We start from the raw sequence: 23,485 nt of genomic DNA, 5'->3' as shown, positions 1-23,485 counted from the left end.
GACACCAACTTACAGTAAGCTTCAGAAGGCTTTTGGAGAGGAAGTTATGTCAAGAGCTCAAGTGTTTCGTTGGCATAAAATGTTTAGTGAAGGCAGAACGAACGTTGAAGATGAAGACCGCAGTGTACGACCTTCAACCTCACGGACGGATGTCAACTTGGCCAGGGTGCGTGAACTCGTACGATCTGATCGAAGATTATCCGTGAAAATGATTGCAGAAGAACTGAACACCAATCGAGAAACAGTTCGTCTAATAATAACAGAAGATATTGGTATGAGAAAGATTTGTGCAAAAATGGTTCCCAAAAGTCTCACATCACAACAGCGAGAAACACGGAAAAATGTGGCAGCCGATCTGTTAGAGCAAACGGAAATCAATCCAGTATTGTTGAGCCGTGTTATCACTGGTGATGAAAGTTGGTTATCGCTCCGTGCGACTTTTTTCTATTTCCAAGAGTCGAAACGACGGTCAAGGGACTCCATTTTCAAACAACATAAGATGTCCAAAAATCTGTGACGAGGGTCTTGGAGGATATTACAGAAGATGAGTTCCAGAAATGTTACCATCAATGGCAAAAGCGCTGGAAAAGTGTGTGCAATCAGAAGGGAACGACTTTGAAGGAGACAACACTAATCTTTACTAAAACAGTAAGCAACATTTTTTTCACATCAGTCTCATTACTTTATTGTCGCACCACGTATAGCTTGCTAAATGCGTATAAAAATTATTTCTTCTTGTGTGCATGTATTAATGCGTACAGGTGTTGATTATTCTCACCACTTGTAAACAGCTTTCTCGAAAGAAGTAGACCATGGATGATCGGAGGAAAAACTGGTCACGGAAGTGCTTTAGGCATATAGAAAATAGCGGGATAATTCATGAATCCGTGACATTAGCAATACCATTGATTTATTTGACGTCTTCTCTTCGAAACAGTCATATCGTTCTGCTGTAAGAAAAGTACTCCTTGGCAGAATCGAAATTTTGCACCCAGCATACCGCTGGCAGCAGCTTGACGCGTGGTTTGTTATTTGCATCTTTTATTTTTGCTGCTCTCATCTCCATTCGCAATGAGATAATGACGAGGCTCTGTAACTCTCACGATCAAGCAGCGAGCAACAACACGCCGGAAATTACACGTTGCGTGGCTGTCAGTGAAACATCGCTTGTGTTTAAACTGGACGCATTATTGCGTTTCCAAACCTTAACGAGACGACGCGTCGTTTTTACGCCGTGATTTGCCATCGCATAATCAGTAGTATTTACGTCCATTAATGTTACGTTTTGGAGGCTACGCCACGACACCTGCGAACACGTCGCTGTGCCACAGGCTTTCACGCTTCTGCTTTATGAACTAGCTTTGAACCATGCTGTTGAACAACGAAACAAGCGGAGGACTGGCGATAATAATTTAACAAAGCATATATTATGCCACGATAAGCGATTACTTGTTTTCATACATTGTTCGCAAAAGACACTGGTGTGCAATACTCAAGGGCGAAAGTACTTTAAGTATGATGTGTCACTGCCAAATAACAAAGCTCGATGAAACTTGGACCATACGTAACAAGGATTGCTGCACTATAGTACAGCAGGTAACTGAAAGAAATACGCAATGAGGTGAACAGAAATGAAACTTCCATTCAAATATAGTAGTTGCACTGAGCTCGCCGCGGTTTATGATGATCACCTGAATATTAAAAAAAGGCAGTACATGGTTCTTATTAGTGTTTGTAACGGCAATGAGGGATCTGCAACGTGGTTGGTAAGGTGTTCCTCTGGTATAGCGTTCCACACCTCCACCAGTACGGCTGACAACTGCTGGACGTCATTGGTAGATGTGGCCGAGCTGCATTACGTCTTCCCAACGGATTCCACATGTGTTCGATGAGATTTAAGACGAGGGAACGGCTAGTCCAATTTATTCGCCGATATATCGTCTCCTTCCAAGAGAGCTCCTCCGCCTGCGCTGTACGATGCGGTCGCGCGTTGTCGTCTACACTAAAGGGCAAAGAAACTGGTATAGGCATGCGTATTCAAATATAGAGATATGTAAACAGACAGACTACAGAGCTGCGGTCGGCAACGCCTATATAAGACAACAAGTGTCTGGCGCAGTTGCTAGATCGGTTACTACTGCTACACTGCCAGGTTATCCAGATATAAGTGAGTTTGAACGTGGTGTTGTAGTCGGCGCACGAGAGGTGGGACCCAGTATCTCTGAGGTAGCATTGAAATGGGAATTTTCCTGTACTACCATTTCACGAATGTATCATGAATATCAGGAATCCGGTAAAACATCAAATCTCCTACAACGCTGCGGCCGCAAAAAGATCCTGCAAGAAAGGGACTAACGACAACTGAAGAGAATCGTTCAAGATGACAGAAGTGCAACCTTGGCGTAAATGGCTGGAGATTCAGTGCTGGTCCAACAACAAGTGTCAGCGTGCGAACCATTCAACAAAACATCATCGAATTGTGCTTTCGGAGCCGAAGGCCCACTCGTGTACCCTTGATGACTGCACGATACAAAGCTTTACGCCTCGCCTGGGCCGGTCAACACCGAAATTGGACTGTTGATGACTGGAAACATGTTGCCTGGTCGGACAGGTCTCGTTTCAAATTGTATCGAGCCGATGGACGTGTACGGGTATGTAGACAACCTCGTGAATCCATGGGCCTTGCATCCCAGAAGAGGATTGTTCCATCTGGCGGAGGCTCTGTAATGGTGTGGGGCGTGTGCAGATGGATTGATATGGGACCCCTGATACGTCTAGATACGACTGACAGGTGGCACGTCATAAGCATCCTGTCTGATCACCTGTAATCATTCCGACGGACTTGGGCAGTTCCAGCAGGACAATGCGACACCCCACATGTCCAGAATGAAACGTGGACTAATCCAGACAAAACCAATACTTTCAGAAAAGACTTACTAATACTTTAATTTATATTAGAAATTAAAATATTTTTTTAGGAACTATTTCCTTGCTGTGCGGTAACCTTGATTTAAGTCTTCCGTGATTTCTGTAAATCATTGTGCTTCTCAGCTGTCCTTCCGGTTAGTTCATGTCAACAGGAAAACTGTATGAGACTTTCGGTCTTTTTTGACGCAAACTCTTCATTTACTGTTCCTGGGCTAGTTACGATGATAATTTCGCCATCGTCAGGGGTTTTTATTATTTTCTCATTCTAACCGTTAATTGTTGTGTATTTTCTGCTTCATATAGAATCTCATGGTTTGGTCTCCATTAGCTATTTTAAAAAAGTTATTATTGTGAGTAAAAGTGAAATTAATCAGTCCACTGTGATTATGTGGTCACATTATGTGTTGGTCTGGATATCACGTCAGAGGAGTTTCACTTTCAGTGAACATCTCTTATGCGCACTGTTTCACTTAAATTCAATACCCGGTCATAAATACCTACATCTACGTCAGACCCGTCAAGCTTCTAATGGTATGTGGCAGAGGGCACTTCTGGTACCACTAACTGATCCCCACTCTCCTGTTCCACTCGCGAGTAGCGCTTGGGAAGAAAGATTATCGGTAATCCTCTGTATTGGCTTTAATTTTATCGTCTTGGTAATTACGTGAGATGTATGTGGAAGGAATTAATATGTTATCCGTCTATTTCCGGAAAGAACTCTCTCGAAATTTCAATCGTAAACCTCTCCGTGATGCACAACGCCTCTCTTGCAGTGTCTGTCGATCAGGTTTGTTGAGCATTCCGGTAACGCTCTCGCATCGGCCAATAGATCCTCTGACGAACCGCGCCGCTCTTCGTTGGACCTTCTCTATCTCTTGTATCAGCCGTACTTGGTAAGAACCCCATATCGATGAACAGTACTCAAGTATCGGTCGAACAATAGTCTTGTAAACCACTTCCTTCGTGGATGAGTTACATTTCCTTAAGATTGCTTACGGAGCAGTTTTCTAACACGGCTATGAAACCACGTTGATTCTTTCCCTTCCCTTATGACCCTGCTTGGAACATACTTATCTAAAGCATACTGAACGAATCTTTTGATTTTTTTTCCATTTGTGCTCTACATCTTCTTCCTCATTTCATGCTGACTACGCAGACACTGTACAATAATTGGTATCCTGTCACTCTTGCTAAGCAAAAATGTCTTTCTATCTTTCTTAATATTGCTCGTAAAATCTGTAGCCATAGTTGCTATCACAGCCTTACGATCACTGATATCTTCCTCTACTTTAACTGATTCGATAAATTCAGGTCTGTTTGTTGCTAGGACGTGTAAGACATTTTCTTCACGAGTTGGTTCCGCTCAAAGTAATTTTCGGAGTAAACATTCAGAATAATGTTACACGAACACTCTGGCACCAGTTTTGATAGCATGACTCTCCAAATCTTTACCGGGCAAGTTGAAGTCACTCTCCTCTCTTCCTCCCCCCCCCCCCCCAATTACCACATTATTAACAATATTCTGTAATTTCTCTATGAAGCTTTTAACACTACAGCTCCTGACCCAGGCGGCCTATAAGAGGATCTGACTGGCATTTGTGATCGACTTTCGATGCTTAAGTTCACCCAGGTCAATTCACGTTCGGGATCCGTGATAACCTCGCTAACATTATTTAGTTCTTTACTGCAATAAATACGCCGCCACCATTGACGACTAACCTATCCTTACGATAAATATTGTAGTCTGAACTTAGGATTTCATTGCTATTCACCTCCGGTTTCAACCAGCTTTCTGTTCCTAATGCTATCTAGACATTATAACCTTCAACAAGCGCTACTAATTCTGGAATCTTTTCTTGGATGTACCTGCAGTTTACTAATTAATATTAACGTTTTTTATATCCGATCTGCGAGGACAAGCATTCTCTGGAAACTTTGTAGTTGACGTAACCTCGATTTCGGCAGACGATTCGTCTCTGACCCCTAGGAGGATGGGGGGTTCTCAATAAAAAAAAATATATGCACAAAATACGTACTCCACTACTCTCGTGACCGCTTCCTGACGTTAGTGCACGCCTGACATATTTAGAGGAACCTTACAGTTCTTCTTCCAACAGCGGAGGTCGAGAAATTCGCATCTGATACCACTGCAGAGTCGTCTGAGCGTCTGGTGTAGATCTTCCAGAGGACCGCGACCGACCCTGGGTATAATGCTACAAATAGACAGATTAGATCAGACCCCGCGTGCGATGCTAGTTCCCTTCACCAAGTCAGCCATCCACCGAATGGAGCCGAGGATGGCCTCAGAACCAAGCAGCAGGCATATTCGGGCTGATGTGTGCCACTATTTGCAGTCGGTTGCACCCAGTGCGCTCGATAGCCGCCGGCAGGGTCTCCTGCACGTCCGGCAACAATACCAAGTGCACACTGGCATCTTTTCCCGCCCTGCATGCTATTTCCTTGGCCGGCTACATCACCCGCCTAACGATGGAGCTCCCAATGACTAGCACACCAACCCCCCGCACTTCTTCGGAGTGGGCAGGAAAACCGGCCGCAGACCCAACAGCAGAGGCATCCCGTACTGGCTCACAAGTTTTACCAACCCTGGGTAGCACCTCGTACCTGCGTAAGGAGCCAGCCGTGCAGTCCGTTCCCTCTTTTTGCCTTCCGCCCAGTAACACGAGAAACCACCACTGTCTGCACTCACTCTCGAATGAAGACAGACGGTCAGATGTTGAATATCGGAAAACGCAGCAACAACTAGGTCACCGGGAGATTCCAAAGGCACTAAAGGTTTCGCAGATCTCGTCAACGGCATCCCGATGTTGCCATAGCTTCTGAGCTTTTCCAGAATCCTGTCGACGACGACCAACGCAGCTTCTATCTGTTTACAGACAGCAACCAATTCTTATGTCCGTTCACAACAAACACAGTTCCTATTCATATAAAAAAGTCCAAACACTTGATATAAGCTCTCAAAAAATACAAACAAAGTAGTCAAGATGAACTTGGAAATACTAGCAGACCCCGCAAAAGAGAAAATTATCCGAACGTAAGCAGTATATAAGGAGGAGAATACACAAACACCAAAATATGCTCTGCAGCGTTCTCACTGTAGGCAGAGACCGCGAGATCCGCAAAATCTTAAAACAGATATAAATTTCTCTATTGAAAATGGATATATCAACAGTTACTGTTTACTAGAAACTCCGCTTACCCAAAACCTACCACAGAAAATAAATATGATAACTCCAGTGCAACTAAACTACAATGAAGAGCCAAAGAAACTGGTACACGTGCCTAATACCGTGCAGGGCCCCCGCGAGCACGTAGAAGTGCCGCAACACGACGTGGCAAGGACTCGACTAATGTCTGAAGTAGTGCTAATGTTGTCTGGGGAGTTTGGTGAGCAGCAGAAGTGTTTAAACTCAGAATATTATTCCTGGAGTCACTCTGTAGCAATTCTGGACATGTGGGATGTCACATAGTCCTGCTGGAATTGCCCAAGTCCGTCGGAATGCAAAATGGACATGAATGGATACAGATGATCAGACATGCTTACGTACGTGTCACCTGTCAGAGTTGTATCTAGACGTATCAAGGGTCTCATATCACTCGAACTGCACACGCCCCACACCATTACAAAGCCTCCACCAGCTTGAACAGTCCCCTCACGACATACAGGGTCCATGGATTCATAAGGTTGTCTCCATACCAATACACGTTCATCCACCCATTACAATTTTAAACGAGACTCTTCCGACCATGCTACATGTTTCCAGTCATCAACAGTCTAATGTCGGTGTTGACGGGTCCAGGGGAGGCTTAAATTTTTGTGTCGTGCAGTCATCAAGGGTAAACGAGTGGACCTTCGGCTCCAAAAGCTCATATCGATGATATTTCCTTGAATGGTACGCAAGCTGACACTTGTTGATGGCCCAGCATTGAAATCTGGAGCAATTTGCCGAAAGGTTGCACTTCTATCACGTTGAACGATTCTCTTCAGCCCTCGTTAGTCCCGTTCTTGCAGGATCTTTTTCCGGCTGCAGCGATGTCGGAAATTTGATGTTTTACCAGATTCCTGACATTCACGATACACTCGTGAAATGGTCGTACAGGATAATCCCCACTTCATCGGTACCTCGGAGATGCTGTGTCCCATCGCTCGTGCCACCACGATCAAACTCACTTAAATCTTGATAACCTGCCATTGTCGGAGCAGTAACCGAACTAACTACTGCGCCAGACAGTTGTGTCTTATATAGGCGTTGGCGACCGCAACGCCGTATTCTGCTTATTTACATATCTCTGTATTTGAATACGCATGCCTTTACCAGTTTCTTTGGCGCTTCAGTGTATATTCTGTGTAGTAAGACAACATTTAAACGTAGGAACGTGACGTGGTGCTTCTGACAGCGAGAAATTACGTGAGAAAGCAGCCTCACACAGGGATATGCACTAAGATTTACACGAAAACGAAAACTTAGAATAATTTTCTAAACACTAGTCCACACAGTAAAACACCTAAGTATAGTTCACTTCTTCGCGGAAGTATGTAAAGAAAAAAACGAACTAAACTAAATTACTGTGTAGCAGACACCTACTACTGCTGCCACCGCTCCAGGCGCGTCCTGTCGCCTTGGCCTCTGCCGCTGGACTATATTTTACTGGCAGTCCGTTGCATTACCTCCTAAGTTACTAAGTCTTTTTTACAGAGTTTTCCAGATCATGTGAGAGCTTGAAATGCATCTTCGCAGTTCAGTAATTCTTGCGAGTAGCACTAGCACCTACGTTATACTATCACAAAGCATTCCGACAAGTACCAATCTTCACCATGTAATTAGTAAAAACTTGGGCTACAAACAGTGAACCAGACTGTGGCTCTGCTTCAGTGTAAGCCAGGGCCTTGTCAAGAAGTTTAATATTCTAACCGCAGATTTACAGTTACATTTTACTTTCGATAATGATTTTCTTTATTGTGGTATGTGACTAAATATTTCATGAAATCGACCAAATAATAGTTTTGGTAAGTTTACCCCTATCCCCCCTAACCACCCCCCCCCCCCCCCCCCCCCCCACACACACACACATTCATGGAGAAGTAACAAGAGATAAAGACCAATGCTTCAAATCTCTTCAGGGCGATAAGTCATCAAAAAAGTTGAATTTTTTTAATTGATGCTCTGTTGTGAAAAATGATATAATTTAGGAATATATTAATAAAGTACCTTGAATAAAGCAGCTTGAAGAGTTCCTGAAGGTATTGGAAAATTTATTACTGCATCTGATGTTAAATCTGCTGCCACACATGTAAGTGTTGCACTGGCAGAAAAGCAGTTAAGATAAAACAATAACGAAATGAATTATTGTTGCACCTAACTAAAAAAATAATAGTTATTGTTTCGAATAAGGGTATCAGAATTACCAAAAAAACGTACTTTTAATGATACTGCTTTCCCCAAAGGGCAACATATTCTTGTGCCTAAGTCAAAATGGAACAACGCATGTCTTTCGCTGGCATCTCGTAATTGTTCCAGCCTTAGAAAAATAAGCGTTTGACTCCAGCAGATGGAAAAAGTCAAATGTAAGTGACTAATCAAATGGGAAGTACCTAAGTACCAAATGGAACTATCAGGTTGACACATGGTAGTATTTCTGGTATGGAAACTGCTGCAATGAATTTTGCAATCTGAGGCAGACAGATCGTCCGTAATATTCATATTGTTTTCGTTTGATTCTTTTCCACTCACGACTGACGGAGAAAAGTAGAGGGAATTACACCATTTAACCACATCCATCGATCTCGTGAATAGAACACTGACGGAGGAAGCAAATTTTGGTTTCATATGTGTAGCAGGATATGTGGACGCTAAATGTCCCACAGACACCCGGAGAAACGTGTTAGATGTGTATCTATACAAATCGTTTGACCATTAATTCGTACGGTAGCGTTCTCGGTTCCCACGCCCGGGTTCCCGGGTTAGATTCCCAGCGGGGTCAGGGATTTTTTCTGCCTCGTGATGACTGGGTGTTGTGTGCTGTCCTTAGGTTAGTTAGGTTTAAGTAGTTCTAAGTTCTAGGGGACTGATGTCCATAGATGTTAAGTCCCATAGTGCTCAGAGCCATTTGAACCATTTTTTTACCATTAATCCTATCCGAAATAAAACTTAATCTCGTTGAAGTATGACTGATTTTCTTTAATTACCTGAAATAGGGTGCTAACTGAGATCTTGGCACACAAACTGCAGCAAGAGCGAGTCAACACTGTGAATTATTCTTTCTCGTTTTTCATCTTGGGCATCGTATCGTTTCTCCTCATTCTTGGCAAACATATGTAAACACTTAACTTCATGAAAAGCTAGTTGAATGTATTTTTAAACACGAGGTAATCTTTGTGGACCAGCGTCCGCCCAAGTTTAGGATCCAGCAGGAAAAAGACGTGAAAAGTATAAGCGCATGTTGTAATTCATGTATAATGCTCGCTAAGTCCAACAGATATTTTTCAGGTACAACGTCGGCAACAGGAAAATACACAGTTCGTGTTTTACTTACAATGAAGATTTCGTAACAACAGAAAACTTGTTTTTGCATGCCCTTGGCAGAACACTGTGCACCAAGAGGCCTCGATGCGTTTTGTTATTCCTGTCATTTGCGTCGCTGTGAGTGGTGTATTGGAAACAGATGGCTTTCGGAAATCTTTAACTCGATAATAACATCGGATTCAGCTCGCTTTAGCAATATGGATAAGACTGCTAGGGAACTAGTCAACGAATTAGAAGGAAAAGACTTGCAAATAGCTAACAAGCGACTGAGCAGACTTCATAGTTGTTTAGTGCTGTTAGAAGTATGTCGATCTTGTTCGTTTTACATTTAATTTCTAATGCCCATTGTGTTTGACCTACCATTGTCCTGCACCTTGCGATGTTTCGGACATTTTGCCTTGGTGATATTTGTCTCTTTTCTTAGACTACTCTCAAATCTAGCATTTCCAAGATATTTATATCTGAAAAATTTCCCTTTCATGATGTTAACATGACATTTTGAAGATTAGTAGATGGGCTATAGAGCTAAATAACTTAATAAGTCAGTGAAATTTCCTGATGCCGTTTCTAAGTCTAGAGTGTCTCTTTTGTGGTTTACTTGTTTACGTAATTCAGATCAGACTGATTGCGGAAATAGTTCTCGCACACTGAGCCCTCAATTATTTGTTTGTGTTTTTATGTATTCCGATCTCTGTCCTCCCCTACACCCACTGCAGCTCGCACTAGTGCCGTGGAAATTCTTCCTTGATGTCTTAACAGATGCGTTATGATCAATTCCCTTCTTTTTACCAGTGTTCCACATATGTCCATTTCTTCGCCGATTCTGCCGAGAACCACCTCAATCCTTAACAGTCCATCTAATTTCCAACATCTTTCTATAGCACCAAGTGTCAGATGGTTCGATTCTCTTTTTTCCTGGTTGTCCATCTTCCGTACATTGGTGTGCTCCAAACGTACATTCTCAGAAATTCTTTCCTCAAATTAAGGCCGATACTAGTAGCCTCGTTTTGGCCATGAATGCCCTCTCCTTTTTTATGCTCTCCTTGCCTCGTCCGCCGTTCGAAATTCTGAAGAAAATATGTGTAAGCCATAGAGAAAGACCGGCAATACACAGATTGCAAACAGCCTAAAGGAAACAGTAAGAATGGAAGACTACGAAATTAGTAGTCGGATTACAAAAAGTGTAAGACAAGATGTAGTCTTTCACCATTACTATTCAGTCCGTACATCAAAGAAGCAATGACGGCAGTTCAGAAAGTTTCAAGAGTGGGATTAAAACTCATGCTGAAAAAGTATCAATGATAAGAGGTGCTGATAGCGTTGCTATCTTCAGTAAACGTGATGAAGAGCCCCAGAACGTATTGAACGGTGTGAACAGTCTAATCAACACAGAATACGGATTGGGTCTGAGTCGAAGAAAAACTAAACTAATGAGAGGGAGCACAAATAAGATCAGTGAGAAAATTAACATCAAAACGGTGACTACGAGGTAGATGAACTTAAGGATGGCACTTTTCCACCGATGGCGACTCCCACGTACTTTACAAAATATAAACAAACCATAGAATGTGGCTGTTGTTATCACCAAAGAGTTTTGTGGAGGCAGAGATTTTCGTTGCACAATTTTTGTTTTGTCGCCATCGGTGGAAAAGTGCCGGTTGCGTACTATTTAACGATACTGGAAAGCATACATTATGTTTTCCAGAGCAGTGCTTGCCACAAGAATAAAAACAGTGAGTAATACCATCAAATTAATCTTACAATCTCAATATTCTTCCCACATACAGTGCTCACTTTTTCGTCTCTATATTTGCCACAGATCACGACCCCCACAATACTCCAAACCAAGTTGTATCATCTAATGATAAATCACCAGGCGATTCGAAACCGGTCATGAATAAATAAAGATTGAGGGGAAAACGGCGATTGGTTGCAGTAATTCCTGAAACCTTTAACAAGACAGTCGCAGTATTCCAAATCCAGAATGGATAAAAGTTCTATTAAATTTTCTAAGCACTCAGCCAATTAAACGCAGTCTTTGGTTTTCCTACCCCAAAACACTTGCTATCTGTTCTTTCCAATTTAAGTTGATCGTAACTGTATTTCCTAGGTATTTAGTTAAATTTACGGCCTTTAGATTTGACTGATTTATCGTGTAACCAAAGTTTAATGGATTCCTTTTAGCACTCATGTGGATGACCTCAAACTTTTTATTATTTATGATCAATTGCCAATTTTCGCACCATTCAGATATCTTTTCTAAATTTTTTTCCAACTTGTTTCGATCTTCTGACGACTTTACTAGACGATAAATCTTTTCTAAATCGTTTTGCAGTTTGTTTTGATTGTCTGATGACTTCACTAGACGATAAACGACGGCATCATCTGCAAACGGCCTAACACGGCTGCTCGTAATAGAGTGGCGTGGCCTGACAAGGACTAATTTCCACATCTAAATCTCCGCTATCCACCAAGCAGTGTGTGGCGGAGGGCACAATTCGCGCCAAAGTCATATTTCCCCCGCTCTGTTCCACTCGCGGATCGAGCGAGGGAAAAACGACTTTTTGAACGCCTCAGTACGAGCTCTAATTTCCCTTATCTTTGAATGATGATCATTAGGCGATTTGAAAGTTGGTGGTAATAATATATGCTCTACATCCTCGGTGAAGATGGATTTCGGAATTTAGTGAGCAGCCCCTTCTGTTTAGCGCGTCGTCTATATGCAAGTGTGTCCCACTTCAAACTTTCAATGAGATTTGTAACGCTCTCGCAATGGATAAATGTACCAGTCACGAATCTTGCCGCTGTTCTTGGGACCTTGTCAATCTCTTGAATCAGACCCAACTGGTAAGGCGGCGTTCACACTGCCGGCCGGGCCGGGCTGACGCGTACTGGCTCGGCTCGTGCCTAGCCAGCTCAGGCCGACGAGTAGTGCATTCACATTGCGCGCCGGCGAAATGGGGGAAAATCCACTTCTCCGATTTCCATGTTTTAAAAATTCTTAGCGGTATATAAGACTTCGCCACATCGTTTTATGAACTTATTTTTTCCTTAAAAGCGTTACTTACGTCGTGAAAAAAGAAAAAGTCTACTTTTCGTTTCGCGTGATTTCTTAGTTTCGTAACGCTTCCCAACCGATTTTGAAGAAAGTATGCGGCTAAAGAATCTGATTTTTGTACACGTGGTAGTGCAACATCTTAGCTTCGTATTGAATCATTTATCTTTCCATATTTCTTAACAGTCATTGTGAAATGATGCTATTTGTCAACGTTGTGCACTTGATTTACAAATCTTGTAGTGAAAAAGTTATGTAGCGGGTAGCTTACTGTTAGATCGGTTTTAGACCATACATTGTTGGGAATGAAATGTAGCTAAAAGTACCAAAAAGTTTTTGAAATGATAATGATACTGATATCTGTCTCTGGTCTCAAGTAATGCGAGCTATTCAGTGGCGTCAGTGCCGCGTCCGCAAGCCACGGAGTTCGCGCGGTTACAGCTTGGTTTAGTGTAGTCGTATAATGCAGGACAGAAAAAAACTAATTACTAGTGATCAGCGCAGACCTAGTGCCGGTCCCTCTTATTATTTTAATGGTCTCATTCTCTAGATAAATCCAAATGTATAAGAATTTTTCCCTCGGCTACTGGAGAATCATCTGCTATGCTTTTATAATTGGCCACACGTTGCATCACAAAAGACAAACAATTATTTGTCATCATCATCCTACAATTAGTATGATGTACATTTCGTATTTCGAACTAAAAGATAACTGAAGCGCAATTCTGTAGCCTTGTTGTCTACTTTGACAGAAAAAATAATGGAGAGTTAATGAAACTACTGTAGATCGGCACAGATGTGCGTTTCATTGTTCTTCATTGTTTTTTTTTTTTCTTCCTTGGCGGGCTGCGCTGCACTGTCAAGGTAATCCCCACTCTTTGGCTAAATGGCTGGCGGGAGGCCAAATAAATAAATTTAAAAGATTTCCACCCTTCGACAGCTGACAAGCAAGTCAGTAGAAAACGCAGCTGCAGTCAACAGTTGCTCGCCTTTAGCTGGTCTGTGCTGTCGTGTAGAACAATGTCTTCACTCTTTTATTGGTATTGTTTTGACTCTGCAGTAACTCGTCGAGTTTTGAAGTACAAAAGAACTAGGAGGTTATGGATTCATCCCATGAATAGCGACAGACATTTAGGAGAGTTTTTTTCTTTATATGAAGAACTTTAAAACTATCCTTAAAAAATTTTATTCAAATTACAGAACGAATCATAATACATTTCAGTATGTGCTGCAGAGCATTCAAGACAAAATTTCTAAACAGAACACAAATTTTCGCAGAAGTATAACAGCAGAAGAAAAATTGTATATAACGATAAGGTAAGATTCGTTAGTACACACTTTTTGGCACGCAGTAGAACTTTGTACAGCATTCACTACCTCCAGTTAATTGTAGTCATGCTTTTGTATTTTAAATTTCACAAACGCTTACCCTTACCTCTGAGGGGAAGAGAGTTTATGGGACTCCTGAGAATCATTAGGAAGTAATTAGCTTCGTCATTTTGGGTAATGTCTTGCTGTGCCTTCAACGAAGAATCGCAGAAATACTCCTTCAGAATTTTGTAACTTTTTTCTTCTTTTTTCTTCATGATGCAGCGCTTGGCAGTGGTGATGGTTCATCATGTGGAGCCACTGATGACCTCACAGAATTCTTTTCATTACCTTGTAAGATAGACAGATTGATAGGCGAAGAGTTTTGAGATAATGCCCTTTGACTCAGTGGTTCTATTTCCACTGATAAGGAACTGCCACAGCATGACTTTACAATGCATTATCATCTGGTAGGGACACATTTCCGTCCCTCAGTGGCACTCATATCTGTCTCCGTTTACAAGTAAATGCGAACTGTTCAGTGGCGGCAATGCCGCGATCGCTGGCAAGCTATTGTTGTAAATGCATGTAAATACGGTAGATTAAATAAATGAAATAAAAGTAATTTCGCATGTATCATTATAATAAACGTAATTTTTCCTCACTGATTGAGAAATGTGAGGTAACATCCTAAAATAAAAGACGTGTGCAGTCACACTTGTGAAGAAAGCAGAAGGGAGACGTGTGATGCGTGTACTGCAGAAGCTGTAGTGCTGCTCCACAGGCTCGCGCCTGCGGTCGGCTCGCGCCGGCAATATTAAACACTCGGGATGTCGCCGGCTCGGCTCCGGGAGGCTCACGCCGTGTCGGCGCGGCCCGGCCGCCAGTGTGAACACCGCAATTCAAAACCATGTGTTTGATATCGAAGCGGGCGGCGGCCCGGCCAGGCTCGGCTCGGCCCGGCCGGCAGTGTGAACGCAGCCTTAAGGGTCCCATACAGACGAACAGTACTTCAAGACTGAACGAACTAACGTATTGTAAGCTATTTCCTTTGTTGAAGGACTGCATCACTTCAGGATTCTACCAATAAACCGCAATCTAGAGTCCGCCTTACCCGTTACTTGTGTAATCTGATCATTCCATTTGAGATCATTTCGAATAGTGACACCCAGATACTTGACTGATGTGACCGCTTCCAAAGACTGATCATTTATATTGTACTCATACATTAATGGGGATTTTCGCCTTGTTATACGCAGTAGGTTACACCTACTAATATTGAGAGATTACTCCATGCATTTATTTTCTGCAAATCCTCACTGATTACTTGTTGTCTGGAGTGCTGATATGTGCCTGTGTGTGTCGGCAGACGCGCGGCTGTGCTGGAGCGACCGCGAGTTCGCGCTGGGGCTGTCGCGCGCGCCGCAGACGCCGGCGCCGTTCGTGCCCCGGTGCGAGCCGGACGGGACGTACGCGCGCGTGCAGTGCCACGACGCTACCGGCTACTGCTGGTGCGTGACGCCGGCCGGCCGCCTGCTGCCCGGCACCACGCAGCCCAAGGAGCGGCCGCCGCGCTGCGACGGCGGCCACGGTGAGCCCCACACCTCTCCCACCACCCCTGTCTCACTACCTAACACGGCTAACTTCCTCAACATCAGGCGCTACGCGTTACAATTTTTGTTCTAGGGGAACAGCGGTTATTACGAGACGGCAGATACAATGTGGGGACAGAAAAAGCCGACCGATTAAAACCGATACCTTTATTTTACTTCTGAATAACGGTCATGTTTCGGCATTTGTTCGGTAATCGTAAATATCAGTTTGCCATACCAGCAGTGCCACCATTTTTCGTTTGTAGCCGATTCACACTCACTGCATACAATTACTCTACTGGCCATTAAAATTTCTACACCAAGAAGAAATGCAGATGATAAACGGGTATTCATTGCACAAATATATTATACTAGAACTGACATGTAATTACATTTTCACGCAATTTGGGTGCATACATCCTGAGAAATCAGTACCCAGAACAACCACCTCTGGCCGTAATAACGGCCTTGATACGCCTGGGCATTGAGTCAAACAGAGCTTGGATGGCGTGTACAGGTACAGCTGCCCATGCAGCTTCAACACGACACCACAGTTCATCAAGAGTAATGACTGGCGTATTGTGACGAGCCAATTGCTCGGCCACCACTGACCAGACGTTTTCAGTTGGTGAGAGATCTGGAGAATGTGCTGGCCAGGGCAGCAGTCGAACATTTTCTGTCTCCAGAAAGGCCCGTACAGTACCTGCAACATGCGGTCGTGCATTATCCTGCTCGTGTAGGGTTTCGCAGGGATCGAATGCAGGGTAGAACCACGGGTCGTAACGCATCTGAAATGTAACGTCCACTGTTCAAAGTGCCGTCAATGCGAACAAGAGGTGACCGAGACGTGTAACCAATGGCAGCCCATACCATCACGCCAGGTGATACGCCAATATGGCGATGACGAATACACGCTTCCAATGTACGTTCACCGCGATGTCGCCAAACACGGATGTGACCATCATGATGCTGTAAACAGAACCTGGATTCATCCGAAAAAATGACATTTTGCCATTCGTCACCCAGGTTAGTCGTTGAGTACACCATCACGGGCGCTCCTGTCCGTGATGCAGCGTCAACGGTAACCGCAGCCATAGTCTCTGAGCTCATAGTTCATGCTGCTGCAAACGTCATCGAACTGTTCATGCAGATGGTTGTTGTCTTGCAAACTCCCCATCTGTTGACTCAGTGATCGAGATGTGGCTGCACGATCCGTTACAGCCATGCGGATAAGATGCCTGTCATCTCGACAGCTAGTGATACGAGACCGTTGGGATCCAGCACGGTGTTCCGTATTACCCTCCTGAACCCACCGATTCCATATTGTGCTAACAGTCATTGGATCTCGACCAATGCGAGCAGCAATGTCGCGATACGATAAACCGCAATCGCAATAGGCTACAATCCGACCATTATCAAAGTAGGAAACGTGATGGTACGCATTTCTCCTCCTTACACGAGGCATCACAACAACGTTTCACCAGACAACGCCGGTCAACTGCTGTTTGTGTATGAGAAATCGGTTGGAAACTTTCCTCATGTCAGCACGTTGCAGGTGTCGCCACTGGCGCCAACCTCGTGTGAATGCTCTAAAAAGCTAATCATTTGCATATCACAGCATCTTCTTGCTGTCGGTTAAATTTCGCGTCTGTAGCACGTCATCTTCATCGTGTACTATTTTAATAGCCAGTAGTGTATGTACATTAACTTTTACTGTTTTTTAGCTGACACAGAGATATTTTCCTCCAATGGAAATCTCATGTATGCATTATTGATTGTTCAGTCATTTCATCGTGCGCAAGTACTGCCAGCTGTTGGGCATCAGTATAAAAATGTCAACAAGTAAATGTACCATTGCGCAGGAGCTTGTTGGCCGCCAGGATAAGCGGAAGTGGTCGATTAGTTACAGAGTGACAGTTATTGACCCATATGAAATAAAATCATCATAACTTGTGAATGGGTTGCCTTGCGACGTTCATATTGCACAGTTGGTCGCGGGGCATGATGGAAATTAGTAGGGTCTGGTTTAGCGACGAAGACCACTTTCATTTTGATGAGTTCGTCAATAAGCAGAATTGGCGCATTTGGGGGACTGAGAATCTGCATTTCGCGAACCCACCAGGCTAGCCGAGAGCGCTAATGCGTTGCTTCCTGGACTCGGGTAGGCGCGCCGGCCCCGGATCGAATCCGCCCTGCGGATTAACGACGTGGGCCGGTGTGTCGGCCAGCCTGGATGTAGTTTTTAGGCGGTTTACCACATCTCAGTAGGTGAATACCGCGCTGGTCCCCACATCACGCCTCAGTTACTCTTCCACACTATTTCATGGTTTACACTAGATGCAGACAGCTGGGGTACACTGATTCCGTCCTGGGGGATATGGGGTGGCGGCAGGAAGGGCATCCGGTCACCCCTTTCAATTAACCTTGCCAATTCCGTTGTCACCACGCCGACCCTGCCTCCATTGAGGGACAAAGGCGCAAGTGAAAGAAAGAAAGAAAGAAGAATCTGCATTTCGCTATCGAGAAGTCTCTTCACCCTCAACGAGTGACTGTGTGGTGTGCAATGTCCAGCACGAAATAATCGGTACGATATTCCCTGATGGTCGGGTGGTGCTGAGGGAATTAGATTAGGAAATGAGACACTTAAAGTAGTAAAGGAGTTTTGCTATTTGGGGAGCAAAATAACTGATGATGGTCGAAGTAGAGAGGATATAAAATGTAGACTGGAAATGGCAAGGAAAGCGTTTCTGAAGAAGAGAAATTTGTTAACATCCAGTATTGATTTAAGTGTCAGGAAGTCGTTTCTGAAAGTATTTGTATGGAGTGTAGCCATGTATGGAAGTGAAACGTGGACAATAAATATTTTGGACAAGAAGAGAATAGAAGCTTTCGAAATGTGGTGCTACAGAAGAATGTTGAAGATTAGGTGGGTAGATCACGTAACTAATGAGGAGGTATTGAATAGGATTGGGGTGAAGAGAAGTTTGTGGCACAACTTGACTAGAAGAAGGGAACGGTTGGTAGGACATGTTCTGAGACATCGAGGGATCGCCAATTTAGTATTGGAGGGCAGCGTGGAGGGTAAAAATCGTAGAGGGAGACCAAGAGATGAATACACTAAGCAGATTCAGAAGGATGTAGGTTGCAGTAGGTGCTGGGAGATGAAGGAGCTTGCACAGGATAGATTAGCATGGAGAGCTGCATCAAACCAGTCTCAGGACTGAAGACCACAACAACAACAACATTCCCTGAGGGCACGGTGACCACCGAACAGTGCGTGCTGCTTTTGGAAGATGATTTCATCCACATTATCCAAAGTGACGCTGATTTCGACGGGATGTGCTCCAGGCAAGTTGGAGCTCGACTCCATCGAATCAGGGTACCACATTCTGCTCTGGGTTACCCGGAGGCCACTGGCATGGACCTCGATAGGCGGCCATATTCTCCGGATCTGCACACATGCGACTCCTTTTTGAGGAGCTGTATTAAAGACAAGCTGTACGGAAACATCGCCAAAACCATTACAGAGCTGAAAAAAAGCCATTCAGGATGTCATCGACAGCATCGATGCTCCGATACTTCAGCGGGTCATGCAGAATTTCACCAGTAATGGCAGACTAATCGAACACTTCATAACCTAAATCCGAATGTCAGTGGCGACGTTAATATGTTGAATAAAGTGTATGCAGGCCGTACTTTGTAACTGATTTTCCTTTTCTTCATATAGTTCAATAATTGCCATCCTGTCTGTTCCACTGAATAATTAAATATTATTTTTGATACTTGGATGGTAATTAGTGAGTGATCAGTTTGTTTATTGCAACAGTGAATGTTTCAAAATTAGTTATTTTAGTCCATAAAAAGAAGCCAAATGTGAGAAGTGTATTTTGAATTCTGGTCCATATTTTTGTATAAATCTTGCATCTAAAATCATTTTAAAAATCGCCTAAAAGAATTACAGCACTAAGAAACATTTTCCTTTGTCCAGAAAAAAATTCAAATCTGAAAGGGTTAAGTAAACTTTTTTAAAAGAAGCAGTAATTTTTATCAGTAAAGTTCGCATTGGTTTGAAATAAAACGTTATTGCACAAAATGTGGAAAAGCGGTCAGTGCTATTTTAATAACAATGCCGACAGAAACTAGCAATAAACACATGGCAAAAGAACTGTCACAGCACTGTTGAGACAATAATGTCCCTGTTGCCGTGTGTCGTGGCTTCAGGTACGCGAGTACGTGCAGTGTGCAAGACCTGCCCCCACCTGATCTACACGGTAGTTTCTCGCTGTTGTCGCCAGACATCCGTTGTATTGCACAATCGGACCATCCCTTGCGTGAAAAAATTCTTACGAACTAACGTAGCAACGAAGTACAATGCATCATTTGCTTTAAAAGATTAACCATTTGGCTGTCATTTCTATGAAATAACGAAAGTTGGGAATTATGGTAAAAGCAATAAATTAAAAATTTAAAAACTAATTCAGAGTACACAATAAAAATAAAGCAGCTGATCTAGTGCCTGTGTCTTCATAATATGCCTTTATCTACTTTTAGCTTCTGAAACTGACGTAGCAACGAAGTACAATGCATCATTTGCTTTAAAAGATTAACCATTTGGCTGTCATTTCTATGAAATAACGAAAGTTGGAAATTATGGTAAAAGCAATAAATTAAAAATTTAAAAACTAATTCAGAGTACACAATAAAAATAAAGCAGCTGATCTAGTGCCTGTGTCTTCATAATATGCCTTTATCTACTTTTAGCTCCTGAAACTGACAAATTAACACGAAAAACAGTTTAACCTCAGTTTTTACCCTGGCTATACTTATTGCCAAAATAGTGGTATGACCCTGATTACAAAATGATTTTTGAGTGGAGTTTCAAACAATTAGAATCAATGGTAGAATGCTGGTGATTTCTTATAGTATTCAACCACTTGACATTTATCGAGAAACGCCGCGAAGGACAGGAGGACTAAGTTTCCTTTTATTGGTCTATTTAATTTACTATTTTGATTCTACGTCTATTCCAGGAAGTAACAGGAATAAAAACCGAAAATCGGATATTTCATAAACTGGTTATTTTGAGGGGTTTTAAGTCAGATTAAAGTGACGTGGAAATAGACCCGATATTACCGAAAATCGGTTTTCTGCAATGACCGCCATCCCTAATACAATGGGCCTCTTGGTGTTTCTCGAGTTCGCCACTAGACAATGTCACATGCAGTGATGGGAATAAAACGCATTTTATCACTCCCCCCAACGCCCCTCCCAACTGTTACACCTTCAGTGATGTACCTGTTAACATTGTGCCACACTAAATTTCATTTGATTTAGAGTGTTGAAGCTGATGAACAACGCAGTTTTCAGCACCGGTTTTTACTTTTAAAGGTAACAAGTAATCGTATCATAATAGTATTAATATTTCAGTTTTCTGTTTCCACCGTATTTCAGTGTGCAGTGTCAATCGGTTACTGCAGGTTGTACCAAAGTCAGGTGATATGGGGCACATAAGTACGAGGGTCGTCTAATAACTAATGGAATACATTTATTTTCTGAATGCCCGAGGGTAATCCCAAAGGTAAGGGCTCCTATTTTTTTTATAAGTACAGAACTCTGTTTGTGTGGCAGTTGGTCACACTGTTATGAAGAGTGCTTCACACGCTATGTGTAAACATGCGCACGCCAGGCTGAGGTGCCCAGTCTTGCCTTGGCAGCCGTTGAGAATGGAGCTCCCGTTGGATGTTGCGAATTGCGCGCAGTTATTCAGTTTTTGAGCGCAAAGGGCACTGCACCGATTGAAATCCATCCCCAATTGACAGAAGTGTATGGTGAGTCGTGCATGGATGTCAAAGATGTTCGTAAGTGGTGTAGAGAGTTTGCAGTCTGCCGGTAAAGTCATGACAACCGTTTTTGGGGTCGGAAAGGGGTATTGTTGGTCGACTGTATGCCCACTGGGATCACAATTAACGCTGACAGCTACTGTGAGACTCTGAAAAAACTCAAACGGGCAATTCAGAACGTGAGAAGAGTAATGTTGTGCAAGGGCGTACACATTCTGCATGACAACGCTCGCCCTCACATCGCTCGGCAAACCATTAATCTCCACAGTTTCAGTGGAACATAATCACCCACCCACCCTATAGTCCTGACTTGGCTCCCAGTGACAGTCACCTGTTCCCTAGGTTAAAAGAATATTTGGCCAGAAAGCGATTCAGCTCTGACGACGAGGTGAACAGCATGGCGGCGAGCTGGTATGACATGACATACAAAAACTGCCATAGCAGCGACAGAAATGGTGATTATGTCGAAAAATAGCTAAATGTTCAATCTGTAAACTGATGTAAGCCATTGTAGAAATAAACAGGTCTATGAACTTATAAAAAAAATTGGAGACTTTACTTTTGGGATTACCCTCATAGATTGGTTTTAATGAGGATTCCAATACACCATATTATTCCCCATTTTTTTGTCTACAAAAACTTATTTTTCAACATAATCTTCGTTCAACGCGACTGCCTTCCACCATCTTACTGAGAGAGCCTGCATGCCCGCATCGTACCGCTCTACTGGCCGACGTCGGAGCTAACGTCTTACTGCACCCATAACCTCCCCAGTACCCATTTCCTGCTTCCCGCGGTTGCATCCTTCACTGGGTCAAACAGAGGGAAGTCGGAACGTGCGGGATCCGGGCTATAGAGTGGATGAGGAAGAACAGTCTAATGAAGTTTTGGGCTCCTCTTATGTGCGCAGATGCCTTGCATTATCATGGAAAAGGAGAGGTTTGTTTCATTTTAGTGACGACGAATTTCTTCAATTTCCTGAAGATTCACCTGAGAGTTGCTCGCTGCGCCATCAGGGAGGACATCAAACAAAATAACACTCTCAGAGTCCCAAAAGACCGTTGCCATCACTTTACGGGGATGTCGCTTTGAACATTTTCTTCAGTGGAGAGGTAATGTGTCGCCACTCCGTGGATTCGAAGTGATGAACCCATGGTTCATCGTCTTGATGATATCTGACAAAAAAATATCACGATCAGCCTCGTAACGCGCGTGATATTCCGCAGAGATGGTCCTTCGTTGCTCTTTATGGTCTTCAGTTAGGCGACGATAAATGCAGCGGGCGCTCACCTTTGAGTACTCAACTGGTGGACGAGTTCGTCAGCACTATCAACCAGTTGAGCAGCGAGGTGTTTGATTGCGATCCGTCTATCACCTCGAAAGAGGGTATCCCCACTTTCAAATGCTGCAGGAGTCACAGCAGTGTGCGGCCGGCCGGAACGGGGGAGATCGGACACGTTTGCGCTACCTTGTTGCGATGATGACAGACTGCTACGACAGATCCCTCGCCAAATGACCTACCGTGATTTTCGGCATATCCATCTTCGTTAAAGAGGAAGAGAGCATCACAGCCGATAGGAAGATCACAATTTTCATCGCTACCATTCAGCTGAAATTTCGTTGTCAGTTTATTGGCAACCGGTTTTGACGATACACTGAATCATCAGGCTCTCTAAGTACATAGTGGCTGAATTTTCCCGAAATACATCAGTCAGAGAGTCCAACGTGAAAGTAACTGGTATCCGCATCAGCTCTTGTAAGCAACCACATACAGCTTTTGCTGTCTCGTCATGTGTGGATGCTTATAAGAGCTGATGCGGATACCGGTTACTTTCACGTGGAACTTTGAAGTCTTTCGGGAAAATTCTGCCACTGCGTATTTAGAGGGCCTGATGATGATGAAGTGTATCGTCGAAACAGGTTGCCAATAAATTGATAATGAAATTACAGCTCAAGGTAATCCAGAAAGAGATTTTCTCTCTGCAGCGGAGTGTGCGCTGATATGAAACTTCCTGGCAGATTAAAACTGTGTGCCGGACCGAGACTCGAACTCGGGACCTTTGCCTTTCGCGGGCAAGTGCTCTACCAACTGAGCTACCCAAGCACGACTCACGCCCCGTCCTCACAGCTTTACTCCTGCCAGTACCTCGTCTCCCACCTTCCAAACTTTACTGAAGCTCTTCTGCGAAACTTGCAGAATTAGCACTCCTGAAAGAGAGG

The 23,485-nt window shown here is 43.5% G+C and overlaps 1 protein-coding gene across 3 annotated transcripts in view; it reads left to right on the top strand.

The window, feature by feature from the left end:
• LOC126481346 (SPARC-related modular calcium-binding protein 2) overlaps positions 1-23,485 on the top strand; it is an 831,237-nt gene that overhangs the window by 555,756 nt on the left and 251,996 nt on the right. For all 3 annotated transcript variants that reach the window (XM_050105041.1, XM_050105040.1, XM_050105039.1), the window contains exon 3: positions 15,203-15,424. In XM_050105041.1, coding sequence (XP_049960998.1) covers positions 15,203-15,424 — 222 coding nt within the window. The remainder of the gene's footprint in view (positions 1-15,202; positions 15,425-23,485) is intronic.

Source organism: Schistocerca serialis, chromosome 5 (assembly GCF_023864345.2).
Source record: "Schistocerca serialis cubense isolate TAMUIC-IGC-003099 chromosome 5, iqSchSeri2.2, whole genome shotgun sequence".
Taxonomy (NCBI): Eukaryota; Metazoa; Arthropoda; class Insecta; order Orthoptera; family Acrididae; genus Schistocerca; species Schistocerca serialis.
Note: the sequence above shows the minus strand (reverse complement) of the source record. Positions and strands in the feature narration are given on the sequence as shown.